The sequence below is a fragment of the Hypomesus transpacificus genome, unplaced genomic scaffold (assembly GCF_021917145.1).
Source record: "Hypomesus transpacificus isolate Combined female unplaced genomic scaffold, fHypTra1 scaffold_138, whole genome shotgun sequence".
Classification (NCBI taxonomy): Eukaryota; Metazoa; Chordata; class Actinopteri; order Osmeriformes; family Osmeridae; genus Hypomesus; species Hypomesus transpacificus.
This window is the reverse complement of record NW_025813712.1, coordinates 495,614-514,556: the sequence shown is the minus strand read 5'-3', so window position 1 is coordinate 514,556 and position 18,943 is coordinate 495,614. Positions and strand designations below refer to the sequence as shown.

General features: G+C 41.6%; 1 protein-coding gene across 1 annotated transcript in view; it reads left to right on the top strand.

Annotated features, from left to right (window-relative positions):
- LOC124488485 (nidogen-1-like) overlaps positions 1–18,943 on the top strand; it is a 43,927-nt gene that overhangs the window by 22,992 nt on the left and 1,992 nt on the right. Inside the window, exons 9-19 of the mRNA XM_047051102.1 lie at positions 4,868–5,005; positions 6,179–6,307; positions 6,636–6,779; positions 7,224–7,352; positions 8,509–8,745; positions 8,969–9,141; positions 15,916–16,042; positions 16,243–16,414; positions 16,544–16,701; positions 17,039–17,162; positions 17,395–17,507. Of these exons, the coding sequence (XP_046907058.1) occupies positions 4,868–5,005; positions 6,179–6,307; positions 6,636–6,779; positions 7,224–7,352; positions 8,509–8,745; positions 8,969–9,141; positions 15,916–16,042; positions 16,243–16,414; positions 16,544–16,701; positions 17,039–17,162; positions 17,395–17,507 (1,644 nt within the window). The remainder of the gene's footprint in view (positions 1–4,867; positions 5,006–6,178; positions 6,308–6,635; positions 6,780–7,223; positions 7,353–8,508; positions 8,746–8,968; positions 9,142–15,915; positions 16,043–16,242; positions 16,415–16,543; positions 16,702–17,038; positions 17,163–17,394; positions 17,508–18,943) is intronic.

Below are 18,943 nucleotides of genomic sequence, written 5' to 3'. Positions count from 1 at the left end.
CCTCGAGTTATGCAGGTCCTCGAGGGAAGGCAGATTGCAGCCAATCACCTTCTCAGCAGTGCGGATGATACGCCGCAGCCTGCTCTTGTCCTTGGCAGTGGCAGCAGCGTACCAGACGATGATGGAGGAGGTGAGGATGGACTCAATGATGGCTGAGTAGAAGTGCACCATCATTGTCTTTGGCAGGTTGAATTTCTTCAGTTGCCGAAGGAAGTACATCCTCTGTTGTGCTTTCTTGATGAGGGAGCCGATGTTCAGTTCCCACTTGAGGTCCTGGGAGAGGATAGTGCCCAGGAAGCGGAAGGACTCCACAGTGTTGACTGGGGAGTCACTCAGGGTGATGGGGGTGAGTGGGGCTGTGTTCTTCCTGAAGTCCACAACCATCTCCACTGTCTTGAGAGCATTGAGCTCTAGGTTGTCCTGGCTGCACCAGGTCCCCAGGTTGGCCGCTTCCCAGCTATAATCAGACTCGTCTCCACCAGAGTTGAGCCCAATAAGGGTGGTGTCGTCCGCAAACTTCAGGAGTTTGACAGACGGATGACTGGAGGTGCAGCTGTTGGTGTACAGGGAGAAGAGCAGGTGTACAGGGAGAAGAGTACAAGTTATATCAGTTATATCAATCATTATTGATATAAATATAAAAGCTCCTGTCTCGATCAAAATACAGCTTTTACACACATGACGCAAGGAAAAAAATATTCATCAGAATAAACATTGACATGTGTACTAAACTTTTAATATATTACTCGAACTATGCAAATCTATCGCTACGTTATGGCTAGCCACTACACATTTACTGTAAGGCTAGCGAGTGACTGCCAGTCAGCATTTCAACGTTGAATGACAATCGTGTGCCGGGTGAGCTAGACTATGCAGCTAGCACAGAAAAAAGTTACGTAATGTGGCCTCGGAAATCCTGCGCCGGGCATCATTTTTTTTGTTAACGTTTCTGCGATCGTACAGAGACGTATCAAACAAGACTGAGTGTGCAGACACACATACGATAAGTTTCCCCTCCATCTTGAAACTGAGAAACCTAGAAAATGTTTACCATGACGAACGATTGGCCAATGCCAGCGTTTAATGCTCCTCATTTACATAAAGTTGAGAAAATCCAGGTTGCTCCACTCGCATTCCCACAATGCCCTACGCGAGCGTTGACAATGGCTGTTTATCAATCTGAAGAACGCTAGAATGTACTTGCGTTCTTGAGAAGAACGTTCTTGCCAAGAACCGCAAGGACGGAGAATGAATTGAGATGCAGGTTTTCTTTGCTATTGCGCAATACCCTGGACTTGCTAGCTAGGTTATCGAAAAGTCGGAGCAAATTTACGAATTTGCCATTTCATCAATAAAATAAGCACATTTTCAGCATCTACACTGCCCATTTTTGGTCACATTTTAATTCAGATGCAGATTTTCACGTACCGTTAGCTGAAATATGAATCATAAATGAGTCATTGGCGACTTGTGTCCTTTGGATTGGAACCATACTTGGGCAATGAAAGATTACGTCAAACGAGTTTGCAAGAACACAATAACGGAGAAAAACGTGGATTGATAAACAGCCAATGAATTGGAAGCCCCCGCCCACTCCGTTGTAGTGGACACGCACCGTTACGTTCATTGTCAATGGAACCGGGTGTTGACGCGCGTCGGGCATTGTGGGAAGGCGAGCGGAGTGGAGCAAGCTGGATTTTCTCAAATTAATATTTATGCGTTAAACGCTGGCCTTGGCCAATCGGATTGGTTTCTTGCAAAGTAGCAACCGTTGGCCATTCTAAACATTTCTAGTTTTCACAGTTTCAGGATGGAGGAGAAACTTATCGTGTGTGGCTGCACACCCAGTCCTGTTCACCCTTACAAAATATAAGTATACTTCAAATTTGTAAGTATACTTAAGTATAAAAAGTATACTATTATCATGGTCCTTAAAGTATACTAGCAGTGTACTTATTTATATACTAGCAGTGCACTTATTTATATACTATTTTTTTTTACTAAGTAAACGGAATTGGCCCAGTTTTTAGGTCATTTAGTACACTTATAGTGTATTTGAAGTTTACTTTAGAATACTGTAAAGTAGTCTGTGTAGTGCACTTTTAGTATCTCAAAATATACCTTTGAATACTCTGAAGTAACCTGTGTAGTGCACTTTCAGTTCAGGAAGTATACATCCTGAAGTAGGCCTACCTCAAAGTATACTTTGGAATACTTTCAAGCGCACTTTCAATTAATGTAAGTATTTCAAGAAGTACACTTAATAAATGTCCATTTATTATGATTTACTAATATATTTAAATGTTTAGGGGCCCCTCAAACGCCGCCGATCTTGCGTCCCTTGACGAAAACGTGGGCCCTCGCCGAATGAGACTGCAGATTATTAGCTGAAAGAAGCTATTTACTGCGTATGCTCTCACGTTGCAATAATCCAGCACTTCTTATCAAACGTAACAGTCATTTGACAGATGGTTACAATGGTAAACCAGCACAACAATGACAATTACCACACAACACATTCTACATTCTAAGCAGACACATTATAAAAACACAATTCATGAAGTTACATTTGTATTTTGAACAAATGGGAAAACGAATTTTAACACTATTTACCCCCTTGCATCATGGGAATTGACCAGCCAATGAGCCACGCTATCTGAATTATTTCACGTCGTTATTCGTTCTTCAGTCAGTTTGACAGTATAACCTTCAAATACATAATGCAGCCCTTCTGTCTGCTTATTTCTCAAGCAGCTTTTTTGTTTTTTTCCAGTAATACTCCAATTGATAATTATTAGTATAGTATAAGAGTATAGAGCTTCAAAATGTATAGGCGGAAATCCCGGGGGGGACACAACCCCTTCCATCCTGGGAAAATTTTGATTTGTCCCCTCCAATAAATTACTGTAAACATAAGGACATTTAAATAATATTAATAATATACATTTAACCTATTACAATGTAGGCTGTAGGTTTTCAACAGATTGACAAGATATAATTGGAAATGATTACGTTAGTTGTTTCCACTTCTGTTGTCAAAGCAAACAGGATCGACTTAGGTGGGTAGCGTTAGCACTACAGCTTAGCAAACAAACTATCGTGATTCAACTCAGCTTCAGTTAGCTCTAGCTATCTTGCTGAAAAATAGATCTGGACAAACATGCATCTTGAATTTTAGATTTACATGACAACACAGGTTATTTATTTGAATGAAACACAGTCAGGAACATGAAATAACGTTAGTGCCAGCCCCATTGCCAATAAACTAAATCATCACACATTCTACCAATGCTAGATACAGGCAGGATACGTTAGCATTGTTAATTCAACTGTGACAAAGTAAATTCGGTTCTGCAATCAATGACCCCTTTATTACTTTTAAGGGCAGAACAAAGTTGGGTAATGTGACAAGCCTGAATTTAAAGATTACATAAAAATAATAATGCATGGTGCAGGATTGCTGATGTTGTCACTGTCCCTGGTGTGTTTTTATACTTTTAAATTCAGTCTCGTCATATTAGCTTACGTGACTGTTCTGTGCCTCGCTAGCCCAGCCGACACATGACTGGTTGAGTGAGCAGTGGCGTAACATGTAGTGTAATCTTGCACTAGTAAAATTTTGTGTATTTTTACACAAATGTTGTGTTAAACATTAAATCATGGTCTGTTATCATCTTTTATTGTAATTTGTCTCAGCAAGTTAAGAAATAACTTAAATGAATTGTATATTGTTGGAAAGCTTATTCTACCTCAGGTGTATTTTGTCTGCAGAAACATGTAACACTGTGATAACAACTTAATCTCTTGCATACAACTCCTCCTTATAATAATTACATTTTCTTCAAAATAATAATATAAGATTAGTTACTAACCAAGCATTTAATGCAAATTAATAATACTCTTTGGATTTGAGGTTCATGTTGTTTAGTTGTAACTTGTTTAACTACATGCTGTTATGGTTCTTCCCTTTGGGACACATTTGGTTTTCACAATGTATACTTCATGTTTTGGCTACCCGCAATGTTTGGGTCAATCAGTTGTTATGATCAGTGACCTATGCACTTTTGTAAAGCTCTCTCTTGGAAGTCGCTTTGGATAAAAGCGCCTGCTAAATCCATAAATGTAAAGAGGTATTTTGATCAATATTGTGAGGACATAAACCCAAGTCTGCACGCTTGGCCATGTCTACAACAGTGACCTTAGAGAACTAGTCTACAACTCTGTATTAACCTGTCGGACATGCCCCCGAGTGTGGTGAACTGTGGGAAGGCAAGCGGTGCAGTGTTAAAAAACGCTGTAGTGGACACGTACCGTTACTGCCTGTGTTTACGAAATGGCGAGTGTGGAGTCATAATATTTTTCTGGCTATAGTGCCTATTGAATGGGGTGGGGGGCATTTGAGGCATGCCAGGGGTAGGAGGGAGAACAGGAGGGGCACAGTACTTAAAAATGCTTCTGGGGAATCCTTGTCTAGCTCTTTCTACTTTGTGGCTGCCCTGGCCCCCTTTTAGAGAGAGAGAGAGAGTTAGAGAGAGAGGGTCAGAAGGGAGGGTAAGAGTCAATCCTTATTGGGAGTTCCCTCCACCTTAGACTTGCTGCATCCGGGATAGAGGCCAGGTGTCAAGGGTGCACAAGTGGAAGTACTGATTGTTAATGACCCCACCTAAACTGCTCCTACTCCAATTCCGGGCTTTTCTTCCTGCACTGGGGTGCCACGCTTTGCAGACCTCAACCATTGTTTAAACAATTGAAACAGAAATGAATGCCTTCTCTCCCCTCTGGATAACATAACCCAAATTAGCCTTGCTAGTCAAGACACATAAGACCCTATGGTCGTGGTATAGTGATGTTGCATGGTTATTGACAGGTGGCCCTCCAGAGAAGAACCCGTGCTTCACCGGCAGACACAGCTGTGACACAAACGCTGCTTGCAGACCAGTCGAGGGACTCCAGTTCACCTGCGAGTGCGCCACTGGTTTCACTGGGAATGGTCACTCGTGCTACGGTAGGCAGCCTGCATATTAACCTAATTGGTCTCAAATTAAAAGCATACAACAAATAGTTGGGCTGCACCCGGCATGGTTGTATTTGGAATTCATTACAAATAACAAAGGTAAAATGGGGGCTAGTATTAAGTATTGTTAATGTCACTGTATCATTTTTTGGGGGGAAATGTTGGAATAACTTATTGTTGTAAAAACAATATTCTTAAAAAAAATCAAGACGGACATACATACATGGAAACATGTTTTTTAATTGTTTCATTTATAGTGCTGTTCACAACTTCTTAGTTGCCTTAAAGTTGGCCAGGTCTTCACTTATAAAATCTCACAGATGTATAGACACATCCTAACATAAACATCTCCATCTCAAGTTGCAGGGAATGACCACAGTTTCTTCATCTAGGTCAGAAAACAGAGGTTGTTTCTGCAATGTGATGATAGGGATCTGCTCTTACAGAAGGGAGGAGTTGTAAAGAAAAGGAATTGAGACTGCTGTCGGACTTCTTTACATCTTCCTTGCATATCGTTTTGTCAACAAAAAAAGATTATGAAAATCAAAGCCTATAATCCAACATCTGTCTTCAAAGGCTTATTTAATTTCAAAGAAAAGTACAAGTATCTTTATCACAGACTTTGTATGATGAAGTAATAACACAAATGAGCTGCACATTTGAAGAAATGGTTTGGAGCCCTCAACTAAAATACATTTTGAATAGGGGCAGATCAGATGTAGGGGGTGGTGGGAAAAGTCTGTTTTTGATTGCTGGGTGCATCCTGTCAGAAGTGTGTTGACAAAACATCTCAAGGTAATCTAAGGCTCTCAAAGAAAATTTGATTAAATCGTACTTGTTGGATTTTTTTTAAGACCTTCTTGACCTAAGTATAACTGAAGAGTGATTCAATTTCAATAATCGAACAGTAGAAAGAGTTTACCACATACATGTTTTATACATTGTCTTCGACAACATCTACATAAAATTACCATGCACCAACATTTTGTTATATCAATAAAGTATTATGTCTTGAATATAGCTTGTATGTAAAGAGCAGACATCACAAATAGGGTGTGTTCAATTAGAAAATAAACACTTCTCTAGCGGTATATAGCGGTATAAGTTTAAATATGTTGACATTATACAAGTGTGCATATCCAGTCTATTTGTTCCCGCTTGCAGACATTGATGAGTGTAGGGAGTCTCCTTATATCTGTGACCAGAACGCCATCTGTAACAACCAGCCCGGAACATTCCGCTGTGAGTGTGTGGATGGTTTCCAGTTCTCCAACGATGGGAAGACCTGTGTTGGTATGTAAGATCTCAGTAAGGGTGTGCATTTTTGTGTTAATGTGCATGCACAGCTGTGTGGGTGAGTGTGTGATTTATTTGGTTAATCCCACAGCTTGTTGCATAAACAGGTGTTCAAAACTGTTTGTTTTCTATGGATGTCCTCTATGTGATTGTTTGTGATTTTTAAATAGAGAATATTGCAGTGTATGTTTAGTGTTTTTTTGTCAGTCCGAGACCCAGTCTCTCATGGTTTAGGTCTTTTGAGGAAACAAACCAGAGTTTAGTGAAACACAAGGGCTATGCATTCACCTAGTCTTCCTCTCCCTCTACCCCCCCCCATGTGCAGAAGTGAACCGTCCCATTGACCACTGCCAGAGGGGAACCCATGACTGTGACATCCCAGAGAGGGCCAGTTGCAGCTACACGGGCGGCTCCGCCTACATCTGCTCATGTCTACCTGGCTTTGTGGGCAATGGCCATGCCTGCCAAGGTAAAGCGATAGCTTCATTCATGTGTGGTTGGATTCAGTTAGTTCTGATGAAAAGCATGATGTATTATCTGTTCCACTGTTCCACTTGTCTGTATAAGAGCCGAGTTCTCCTTGTTGTATTTCAATCACACCGAGGCCCCTTGTGAGAGGAAATGCACCCACCTGGACAGGAAATGCAGAAATTCGTCCCTACAGCTGTGGAACTCATTGGACATGCGTTTCATTCTCTTCTCCCCCCTTTCAGCTTTTGGCTAGCCACCAACCTACTGCTGTAATGTCTATACATCCCTATGGGATGTGTGTGAATGTTGCTGCTTGTTTTCTGTTGTGAGGCTGTAAAAGAGGAAGACAATGTATTCAGTTTACCCGTTGCATTTTTGGTTTCCTAAAATCCTTCAATTTTGTGCAACTTCCCTCCCTGTCCATTGCTCCTTGAACACACAGACGTAGATGAGTGCCAGCACAGCCGCTGTCCCTGGGATGCAGTCTGCTACAACACTCCAGGCTCCTTCACCTGCCAGTGCCGCCCCGGTTTCCAAGGCGACGGGATTCAGTGTACCCCTGGTTCCTTAGGTGCATAACTCCTCTGTGACTTTGGTGTAAATCTACCGTCTGTGTTGACCCCCTCCTACTCAGAGGTTTCTGGGATCGACATACATTTGACAGGGATGTAAAGGAGGGGATGTTGTGTTGACATAACATACAGTCCTGATAGTGGAACGTAAACATTGAGGGCCACTCTCCAGGCGATTAGCAGTGGGGTCGGTAACATATCACATGGGGTATGCTGGAACAGAAACCAGAATGTTTACCTCTGTAACTAGATGATGAAACTCTGCCTTTTTTTGTGCAGTTTCTTTCAAGATACACAATGGGTTGTCTATTTTGTGACACAAAGGCTTCACTGAGTCTATGTGCACCTAACAACACCTCTTTGTGAGAGAGTATGTCTGTCACCTTTAATTATACTCAAATTTTTCTACTTGGAGGCAGCAACATCATTTTATCATCTTAGCTGCACTTGGTAGAGATACCTTTATAAGTTTCAAGTAGTGTGGCTTTCAAGTGTTTTGCTTTCTTACAAAATAGTCTGTCTCTGTTCATGTCCCCTTCAGCACTGATCCAGGTGTCGAGAGCATGCAGCATGAAGCTAATTATAGCTCCTCTTGCTCTTCTCTACAGTTTTGTAATTTCTCTTTTTTTTATGAGCCGTTTTAAGGGAAAAAAAGTACAATTTACTTCACTTTGTCAAAACACGCTGTTCAGTTTTCTGCAAAGTTTTGTCTGAATCGGTTTGTCTCAACAGTTAAGGACAACAAGTGCTTGTTTCTTCTGTGTCTTGTTGATCACTGTGGCCAGATGTTTTGCAAATTGGAGGCTGGGTATTGCGACTTGCATGGGTTGTTTTGACTGGTCTGTGGTTTACCAGATAGAGACCCTTTAGAAATAACCTTCCATTGACAGGTCTACTCCAGATGTGACGATAGTTTTCTATGTCAGATTAGTGTGGCCACATCAAATGAAGGACTCAGATTGAATCATTTTGCTCATTTTAAAGCCATGTTTAATTTCAAAGCGGGAAAACCAAATTAATTTTGAGGTTCTATATGACATACTGCAGAAATATTCTACAAATAAATCTACAGCTTTCAGTTAGACCACAATGTGTCAGAGACATGCCTTGTATGACAAATGTTCATATTTCTATATATATATTTTTTTTTTCCAGAGCGTGAGAAGACACAGTGCGAGCATCACAGGGAGCGCACCCAAGCCTCTGTTCCAAACTCCTCTTTCTTCTTCTTCCGCCCACGGCCAGCCGTTGGACAGCACGTGCCTACCTGCGATGAGCGTGGAGCCTACGAGCCGACCCAGTGCCATGGCAGCATTGGGCAGTGCTGGTGTGTGGACCGCAATGGTCAGGAGATCCCCAACACTAGAACAGGCCCTGGACAAAGGCCTTTGTGTAAGTAGCCACTCCAAAAGCAGTGCTCTAGCACATGCAAACTTGGGTACATAGGAACTGGGCATATATGGGTCAATCCTGCTGTAACTGAAATCTAAATTCAACAGGCTTTAATGACACAATCTCTTTTCTTTGTAATCTAAAACCAAGTGGTTTTTACAAAGTTTTTAACTACGTTTTATTAAAGTTTTAATACATTTCCACCCCCCTCCTCAATTTAAAGGTATTGACCAGGCAGTTACTCCCCCCCCTGTTGGCCCCACCCCCAGGCCTGATGCCAGTCCTTTGGCCCCCGGTACCCACCTGCTGTTTGCCCAGAGCGGCAAGATTGAACACATCCCACTGGACGGCTATCACATGAAGAGAGAGGAGGCTAAGGCTCTGCTGCACCTGCCGGTGAGTGTCGGCCATTATGACCCCTAAATATACACGCTACCTAATCTCAGCCAAACACTATGCAGAGTTACTAATTCCCATTTACAAATGCTGTTCTGGCAAGAAACCTCATTCCCAGTCAAGTTGGTGGCTTTGCTTAGAAGAAAAAAAACACACTTGGTTCTAGGATACTCACGTTATGAGCGACATGGTTTCAGACAGTGTGCGAATTACGGGGGGGTTTGGGGGGGGTCTGACCCCCCTAATTAAGACTTGGACCCCCCTAATTAAGACTTGGACCCACCCAAAAGAGGTAAAAACAACAGGTTGGGGGGGTTGATACATTTATATATCGTGCTTACCTGTAAATATTACAATATATTTACCATATTTACTTTTACATTTACACATTTAGCAGACGCTCTTATCCAGAGTGACATACAGTAAGTACAGGGACATTCCCCCGAGGCAAGTAGGGTGAAGTGCCTTGCCCAAGGACACAACGTAATTTGGCACAGCCAGGAATCAAACTGGCAACCTTCAGATTACTAGCCCGATTCCCTAACCGCTCAGCCACCTGACGCCCACATATTCATTCAATAACAGGTTGGTGATACACAAAAATGTTGACTTTATGGCAGGGAACATCACACACAAACACTGTGCGCGAGTGACCAGTGCAATACAGAAGCTGCTTGAATCACCTCGGAGTATAGCTACCGCGTAGTCAAAAAGGTATGTTAGCTAGCTAATACCAAAACAATTACTAATATAATTTAGATCTATAATATTTTTGTCACAATTGTATTTGTAATGGAAATTAACCAAGGGCGTAACCATGGTTTAGACGTTGGAGGTGTCCAAATGAATACCCTTCCTTAAGTATCCTCAAGTGCATTGCCTACAATTCTATATTTATATATGAAAATTCGCACATTTAGAACATAGTTTCGAGGACTACATTGACCATTTGAATTCACATCTCAAGGAATAGTGTATTTTCTCAGAGACAGTGATTGCCTGCATTGTGACCACATGTCATTTTATCAGAAAAACAGCAACTCATACTTTTTTGAGGCTACTAGGGATGGGAGGATCGATCCTAAAGTATCGATATTTTCGATACTGGCATTGTATCAAAAGGATCGATTCTCAATTTGAAATATCAATTCTACCTGGGATTTCTTTCTTTTTGATTTTAGAATATTTTTATAATAGTAGTCGGCCGTATAGTATAGACATTTACTTTAACCAAAGAAGTCAATGGGAACTATTTTTTCTTCCGCTGTGTCTGTGCTTATCATGAGTTCATCAGCGGCAGCGTGCCGCACTCTCCCACTCTCACTCAGTGAAAGCACACTCAGCGCAGATTCGAGTGCATTGCTGCGTTCATGTCTGAAAGAAAAAAAGCATAATCTGGAGTTATTTCACTCCAGTTAACGACGAAGAAGCTTCATGTGACATTTGTCAAACAACAAAACGCTATTGTGGCAATACCATAAACATGACAAGCATCTAAATGTTGAACACCCTGAGGAGCACAACGAAGTAGTCTATAGCTGACGCGAGCAGAGGAGGCAACACAGACATGTAATGCTTATTGCAGTTTATTTAATATTCTAAAACTGGTTGTTCCCATCCTTGATTATGATTGGCTATATCGCATTCCATGCCATTGTAAAATCCAGCATAACCTTACAGGTTGTCCTCATAACATTCTTTAACATTCCATATTACTGCGCATCGAATACTTCAAATAAAAAAAGACGGCAAAGGTGTCCATGGCAACGATTTATGTAGGAACTATACTTTGTAGTGGCGGAAGAATGACAGTTTATTATTAAACTATTTTGTTTCTAATAGTTTTTATTTATGAAACCATATCAAATATTTGAAACTGTAAACAGTTTTAGAAAAGCAATAAGCTCAGCGAGTCTGTGTTTTGCGCTGATTTTAGAACCCCTTACCTGTTCTAAAATCAGCGCAAAACACGGCCTCTTGGGGCTTGTTGCTTAATTAATAAGATGGCTTTCCGAATGCATTATAAAATTACTCTAATAAAAATATTTCATATAGAAGTATCGGTTTCGATATCGACGATACTGGTCTTGAAAGTACTTGGTATCGGATAGAAAAAAAAACATATTGGTATCGCCCATCCCTAGAGGCTACTCGTTTTATTTACTTACACATTTAGCTCTGTATCAAGTTACTTACTGTCTGGAAAAAAACGCGTATGCTTGGCTGCTGGTCCAGTTTTCAGCTTTAGGTAACCTCAAATCCTCCATTAGCCTACTCTACCTCCTCTCCAACAAGTTAACTAACGTTACTTTCTTTGCTCTCAACTGACTGACGAAAAAGTGTTAGGTAACCATGACAACGCAGAACGACGCAAGGTGGATTCAAACGAAATCACACAAGTGTAGGCTACAATTAGGAAGGGGGATTCACACACGTTTTTCTTAACAAACCGAAATAAATTGAGAATAAATATGACATAACAAGAGACCGATTAATTGACAGGGCTCATAAAAGGAGAACATATATTTTACATATTTTCTGCTGTATATTGGGGGGACAGATTTCAATTAGCTATAGAATATTCACAATAATGTTAATGATAGAAGCACGTGCTTGCGCTGTACTGGGTTCCCTTTACGCCCTGGAGAAGAAGTTGGCCCCCTCCGATTGTCATTGTATAATTCGCACACTGCTTTCAGAGATCAGTCTAGCTGGAAGTCCTTTCACTGCTGGAGCATTAAGCACTGACGCAGTCCAACAGTCCTCTGACGCTGTATAAATAAATGAAAAGACGGTGTTGTGTCAATTTTCATTTGTCTCATTCGACAAAACTGAGAGATCATTGATCCCATTGCTGTCTATGCCCACTCTGGAATGCCCCAAATTCCGCTCAAACAATCTTCGTATTGTGCCAGAACAGAGTTACGGTTCAAACTCATTCCAAAGCTTTTCCTCTCTGGCATAAAACATTTCTGGCGTAGGAACATATGTGACACGGTCCACTGAAAAGGGGCTCTAGTCAGCAATCCATATTGTCCGCTAGAAGCCTTTTTTTTTTTTTTTTTTTGCAGTTTTCATTTTCTTGCATATTACAAAAGTTAGTGTTGAAGAAGCCACACAATATAATAAAGAACATGTTTAGGATCACTATATACTCATATTTTGTTCTTGTTTACCTAAGCTTCCAGTTCACTTGTGGGCGCGTCATGCGTGATGTGATATAATTTGCATCACGGTGCAGCCGTTTTTTCCCTAGAGCTAGTACCCCACGGTGGTACTAGCTGTAATGTTTCGGCTGTGTTTGAATGTACAAAGTACGATCCCATCCCCCCTATGAATCAAGTAGTGAATCGGCAGATTTGGTCTCGAGTCAAGTACCCAGAAATATCATGTTTCACAAGTAGTTGTACTTAATACTACTTTCAAGCATGCCCTCTGTGTATTCGGCGTACATTTTTGTCATACATTCGTTTTACTAGGGTGACCAGATTTGAGTTTGTGAAAAAGAGGACACGTTACGGGGGGGAGGGGGTGTTAATGTGTCTTGTCCAGTAGCGGACTGGCCATCGGAGCACCATGAGAATTCCTGATGGGCCGAAGCCCTTCTGGGCCGGAGGGCACTTTAGGTGCGTTCGACGTGGACTGACTTCATGCAGCGCTGCAGCCGGCTACAGGCGGCTGACTTGAAACAGTGAATTCTTGTTAAACTTTTTGTCCGACTTGAGACGGCGCCGAGGATAGATCACTGTGACGTCGCCATCAAAGTACCGTGAGATCGATTCGAGAACTGCCGGCTGTGTAGCCGAGCAAGTTTTCTCAAGAGCAACTGCGCGGGTTCTAGTGACAACACAGCTATTTCATGATTGGCCAGACTCACACACGACAACTTTGACGCGACTTTTGTAATTATTCTGACACCTTCAGTTTCGCCAATGCTCAAATCCAGACCAAACTGTTTAATTGAATTAAAACATTCTGGAAGAAAGGGTTTTTACTCCGCCTCTTCACTAACAGAAAGACTACGTTTAAATAAAGTAAATAAAGTAAAGTAATCAAACAGCACTTAATCGGCCGTAACTGACGTCAACGCAGCAATTCACGAGAAGCTGAAATGTCCGACTTTACAGAGCCGTTTTCAACTCCTCCCCGACTGCAAGCGGCTACTCTCGCCGGTCGTTTCATGCAGGCGCAGTCCATGTCAAACGCACCAGTTGTCATACTCATTCCAGTCAGAATATGAGTCTGAAACCACTCCGTTGGGCTGTGAGTATGGGGCGTGTTTCAACTGAGAAAAATGCCTCTTCGCTTAATTGGATGGACCTACAACCAATCAGAGCAACTTAATATGTTGTTTGAATTCAACCCAAGTGCTCATTGGTGACGTGGTTGATTACGTTACTGTTGATTATCTGTCCATCATCGTATAAAGCAAGCCCTGACAATTTGATTGGTCCGAACAGCTCCTTTTCGGACATACTTTTTCCCAAAGCTAGCGATCCCAGACCTAACTTCCCGACCAAATTTGTTTGTGGGCGGGCTAAGTTGGGCTGGCAGCCAGGCAAGCCTTTAGTGCCACAACAGTGACACTGACAGATCGAAAGCTAGCTAGTAGAGACAGTATAAAGATGGAAAACCAAAGATGGAACGTAATTACCTTCACTAGACAATCAGTTTTATCAATTGAAAAAACGGCTGTTTGTTTGTTTTACTTAAAGCTCCAAAAACTATTTTTTGCTCAAATCAGCCCCAAAAAAATCGCTCGCTCGCTGGGCGCGCTCGCATTAAGCGTGGAAGTCCCTAACTAGCATCACATCAGGCACTGAATTTGCATGCATTAGCAGGGCCAGGGGCGACTAGGATCAGACCTTTAGGGGTGCTCAGCCCCCAATGAGAATGTGACATGGATACAGTGCCTTGCAAAAGTGTTAAACCCCCTTGCTAATAAATCACTAATTTCACTGGATAACAATACATGTATTTATTATTATGCAAAATATTGAATGAATGAAAAAACTAAGGATGTCCCTTTCTTCATGAACTACCAGCATCAAATTATAATAACAATAATAATTCAATTTTTTTATTATTATTATTATTTTTAGGGGTGCTGGATGCTTGAGCACCCCTAAAAAGGGTCTAAAATCGCCACTGAGCAGGGCGCTCGCTGTGGTGGCATATACGGGACCGGTTCTGGTGGGCCGGTCTGGATCAAAGATCAAACATAATATTGGCCATATATTAAAATAAGAAAATCAAGTCAAATTTACGTTTTGGCTGCAGATGTCATGTGCTGTTTCAAACAATGCGCTGGAGACGTACCAAAGGCTCAAAGGGATCTTATTTGGAGGATTATCGTGCATCTGGCAACACTGAAAAGGCGGTCGACCAATGACAGTTTTCTATACAGTCAGAGCTAACGCAAGAAGGTGGAACGTGAGGGAGATACACTTTCCAAAACTTTTAAGGGCGTAATAAAAGTTTGTGAAAGACCCACAGAAACACAAATATCCAACGAGACAAAATCGACGTTTTTGGAATCCCTGCCAGACGCATTTTTTAGGTCTCAAAAAGAAGACATGTCCCGATAAAAGAGGACGTCTGGTCACCCTAGTTTTACCCTACATCCACGGACTAAATAGAATGAATAGGCTAATCTCGGACATTGCATTGTGCACAGGATGAATTTTCTTTGTTTGACCTGGTAAACCGTGAATAAATCTTTCAGGCTGTTATCGGAAGATGCGATTCACACCAACAAGTTACATAAATTGAACCATAATCGGGCCAGGTACAGTGCAATGTAGTCAGTACAAAATACTGGGTGTTAAAACACCCAGTCAAGAAAGCAGAATCCTGGAATTTGATTGAGTGCAAATATTGTTTTATTTTTATTTTCTTCACTGCAGTGAAATAACTGTCGCTCGACACTACTGATTAACACAACAATCCAACCTCTCTTAAGGCGTGAAAAGATCTTTGAAGCAGAATATCTGTGCTAGAGCTTTCCTGGTTTATCAACATTCACCTCCCTGAAATGAGTCTCTGCAGGTTGGGATCAGGGGCGTCGTTAGACCCCTTTTACTGGGGCACGGGCCCCAGTATAAATCTGTTTTGCCCCTGTAAAATCTAAAGTTTGAGTTTTAACAATTTACTTTATTAGTCAGTGCATTAATAGTTAGATTAGTTTCATAATTCACAAACAAACGTAACACGATTCACAAATGTATTTTGTGTTTCACAAACCAATGTAACACGATTCACAAATGTATTTTGTGATTAACAAATAAATGTAACACGATTTACAAATGTATTCCATGATTCACAAATAAATGAACCCATTAGCCTACATTTGTTTGCCACTTGACGAACACGAGTTACAAATCGGACGAACACGAGTTACAAATCCCTTTTTTCCAAAAGATATTCTCTGCAGCCTATCAGAGGTCTCTTCCAATTTTAGCCAATAACAGCTAGCTTGCTAAACGTGAGCCTAGGAAACAACAAAATGACTAAACATGGATCCTGCCATTCTCAAGAAAATTCAATTATATAAGATTAACAAGCAATATTTCACCTACATGCTACCAGACAACATTGCTTGTGATCTCAAGGAGACAATGTCCGTTATTATGGCAGGTTGTTGTAGTCCACATAGACACGTTATTGTGATTGGCTAAAATTGGAAGAGACATCTGATAGGCTGCAGAGAATATCTTTTGGAAAAAATGCATTTGTGAATCTAAGCGCGTCTCTCTCTCTCTGTGTTGCCCCCAGGACAGAGTGGTAATTGCCATTTCCTACGACTGTGTTGAGAAGATGGTGTACTGGACTGATATCACAGGGCCCTCCATAAGCAAAGCTAGTCTGGAAGGTGGAGAGATCATTCCTCTGGTATCCTCACGTGAGTTGCAGCTGTCATATATTTTGTTGGAGTGAAACCCTGTGTCCCTTCTACACTGGTTAACAGTCTGACTTCATGGAATGAATTATTTAGCTTCAAGGTACCACATATATCTAGTTTCTTGTAGGTTAAGATTCTATACATTATTTTGTATTATACGTTCTCTCAGCACTTCATTTGTCTTTAACTTCTGTATGCAGAGCTGGAGAGTCCGGAGGGTATTGCGATCGACCACCTTGCACGTCTGATGTTCTGGACTGACTCCATGCAGGACAGGATCGAGGTGGCCAGGCTGGATGGGAGCAACCGCCGGGTTCTGTTCAACACTGACCTGGTCAACCCTCGACCCATCGTTACAGATCCGTCCAATGGGTGTGTTTCAAAATAATGTCGTAAATCTGATGTTGTAAAACGATAAACGGTCAATGCATTTGTTTGAGTGACTTCGTAGCTGTTGGATTTGTTAGATTTGAACCAATAAATCTCCTAATCTTTGTCCAGGCGACTTTACTGGGCAGACTGGAACCGAGACGAACCCAAAATTGAGATGTCCAACATGGATGGCACTGACAGAACTGTCTTGGTGAAAGACGACCTGGCCCTGCCCAATGCTTTGACCTATGACCCAGCAAGCCAACAACTATGCTGGGCTGACGCCGGTAAGACAATACCAGACAATATCATTTTTGGAGCTTGTATCTTTATGCTGGTTTTCTTTTTTTGCTCCATTTGTTGGAGCATGGTGTTAGCACCACAAGGTAGTGGGGTTCAATTTCCTCTGGTTCTGGTATCATTGGCTCAAATGGCATTGTTTTACTGTAATTATCCCGACCTAGCATGTATTTTGTACTGAATGCACTTTAGTCTTTTAATATAAATGCTTTAGCATATTAGTTTGTGTGTCGTTAACACATTTTTCAGGGCCAAATGGTGAATTTATCACCACCAGGATTTTCTGAACATGAATGATCGAAATGTATTCCTCATGCTCTCTAGGTACCCATAGGGTGGAGTGTGTCGACCCCAACCGCCGGGTTCGTAATCAAGTCGTGGAGGGGATTCAGTATCCCTTTGCTATCGTATCCCATGGAAGGAACCTTTACTACACTGACTGGAGAAGGTACTACGTTGAGCGTTGATAGTCTATACTGAATCTTTTCATGGCTGGGGTTTTCTCTGCTGTTTTATGAAAAAGCACATTGGAAAGTAAAAAAGCAATTACTCTGGCTACAGTATGACTTGTCACATTAACCGTATGTATACATATCGAATGTCAGCTAATGTTGATAGTGTTTGTGAGAAGTCAAAATTCTGTGTGTGGCCCCCATGAACATTGAATTTTCTGTTGCCAGGGAGGCTGTGGTAGCTGTGGACCGCGTGGCCCAGAGGGAGACAGAAGAGTTCCTGCCACAGAAGCGCTCACGTGTCTATGGCATCACCACCACTCCAACACAGTGTGCTCAAGGTAGGCCTACTTGCCATCTTCTCTGGTGATACTAATCTCGCTTTCCTCATGCCCTGGTCAGTTCCATTTCAGTTTATTTTCTGTAAAATCACATATAATATCCCAACTATCAAATTTTGATGGATTTGATGTGACACTGGAGTGTCAGCTCTAGTGATGGTAAGTTCGGATCATTTTACTGACTCAGTTCTTTGAATTTCGTTCAGTAAAATGAACAAATATTTTTTCGAGTTATACTTTCATTTCAACGGGGGGGGGGGGGGTAGGAGCGGGGGGGGGCCCACCGAAAACCCCGGGCCCGCACCCGAGGGGGCCCCCGATCTTTTTTTTTTTTTCATATTTTCTCTTTGGCAACAAAACGTTGATTGTATTCATGGCATTCAATTTTACTAAATATATATATAGGCCTACATTTTCCGAAACTTTTTTGTGACTGGATGCTCGGAAAGTTGGAGCGCTTGCGGAGTTCTATTCGGAGGATCTGTCTAAGAACGATGATGTGGTTGACAAATTTGTTACATTTCGTAGGCTACTCCGTGAGCTGAGCATGGAAAAACATGAACTAAACACACACAGCATCCTAGCATTTCTCATTGACAACAACATGGACCATGGTTTCCCCAACCTTGCCATTCTTTATCGTATTAACTTGACAAGTCCGATAAGCAGTGCTAAGGCAGAGAGGACTTTCAGCCGCCTGAAATTAATATAGTTTCTTGCAATCAAGCATGGGAGAGGAGCGGCTGTCCAACTTAGCGCTGCTGTGCATCGAGAGGGGCATTGAGATTGACATTAACAAAGTAATTGCCAGATTTGCTAACGATAAGAACAGACAATGATGATTTAAATAGGCAAGGACATTTGTTGTGGCATTGTTTCATGTCTGCATAGCCTATAGATTCTGCCTTTGTAAAATTTAAGTTAAATAATGTGTTTTGAGCTGTGTGGACGCAATGAGTTGCATGGTTTTGAATATCCCAATACATGTCAGTTCGGAAAATAAAATGATTATAGTCTAATGGAATTTTAGTTCAATAATAGCATGCTGGCTGTAGGTGGCCTACTGCAGTGCGCGTCAGCCTGTGTGTTGCGCACTAGTTTTTTTTCATGGGAGCTTGGTTCGCCCGTGTAGCTCCATCCAAATTGTTGCTGAAAGAATTGTTATATAGGCCTATGTTTGTTTATTAAAAGTCGTCACTGTTAGGATAACTATAGGCTAAGTAGTAGACAGTACTGTCTTTAACTTAATTTTGGGGGGCTTAGACCTCTTCGTTGAATTTGAATATAATGTATTTGGCAAATGGACAGATCATTAAACCCATTTTATGCATGGATTTGTGTAGGCCTACAGTATACTGTGTGTGAGAGATTCTAATGAATGCTGAATGCGAGCCTACTGGCCTACATTTTGTTCGGTTTCCTCTTCTGAGCCTATT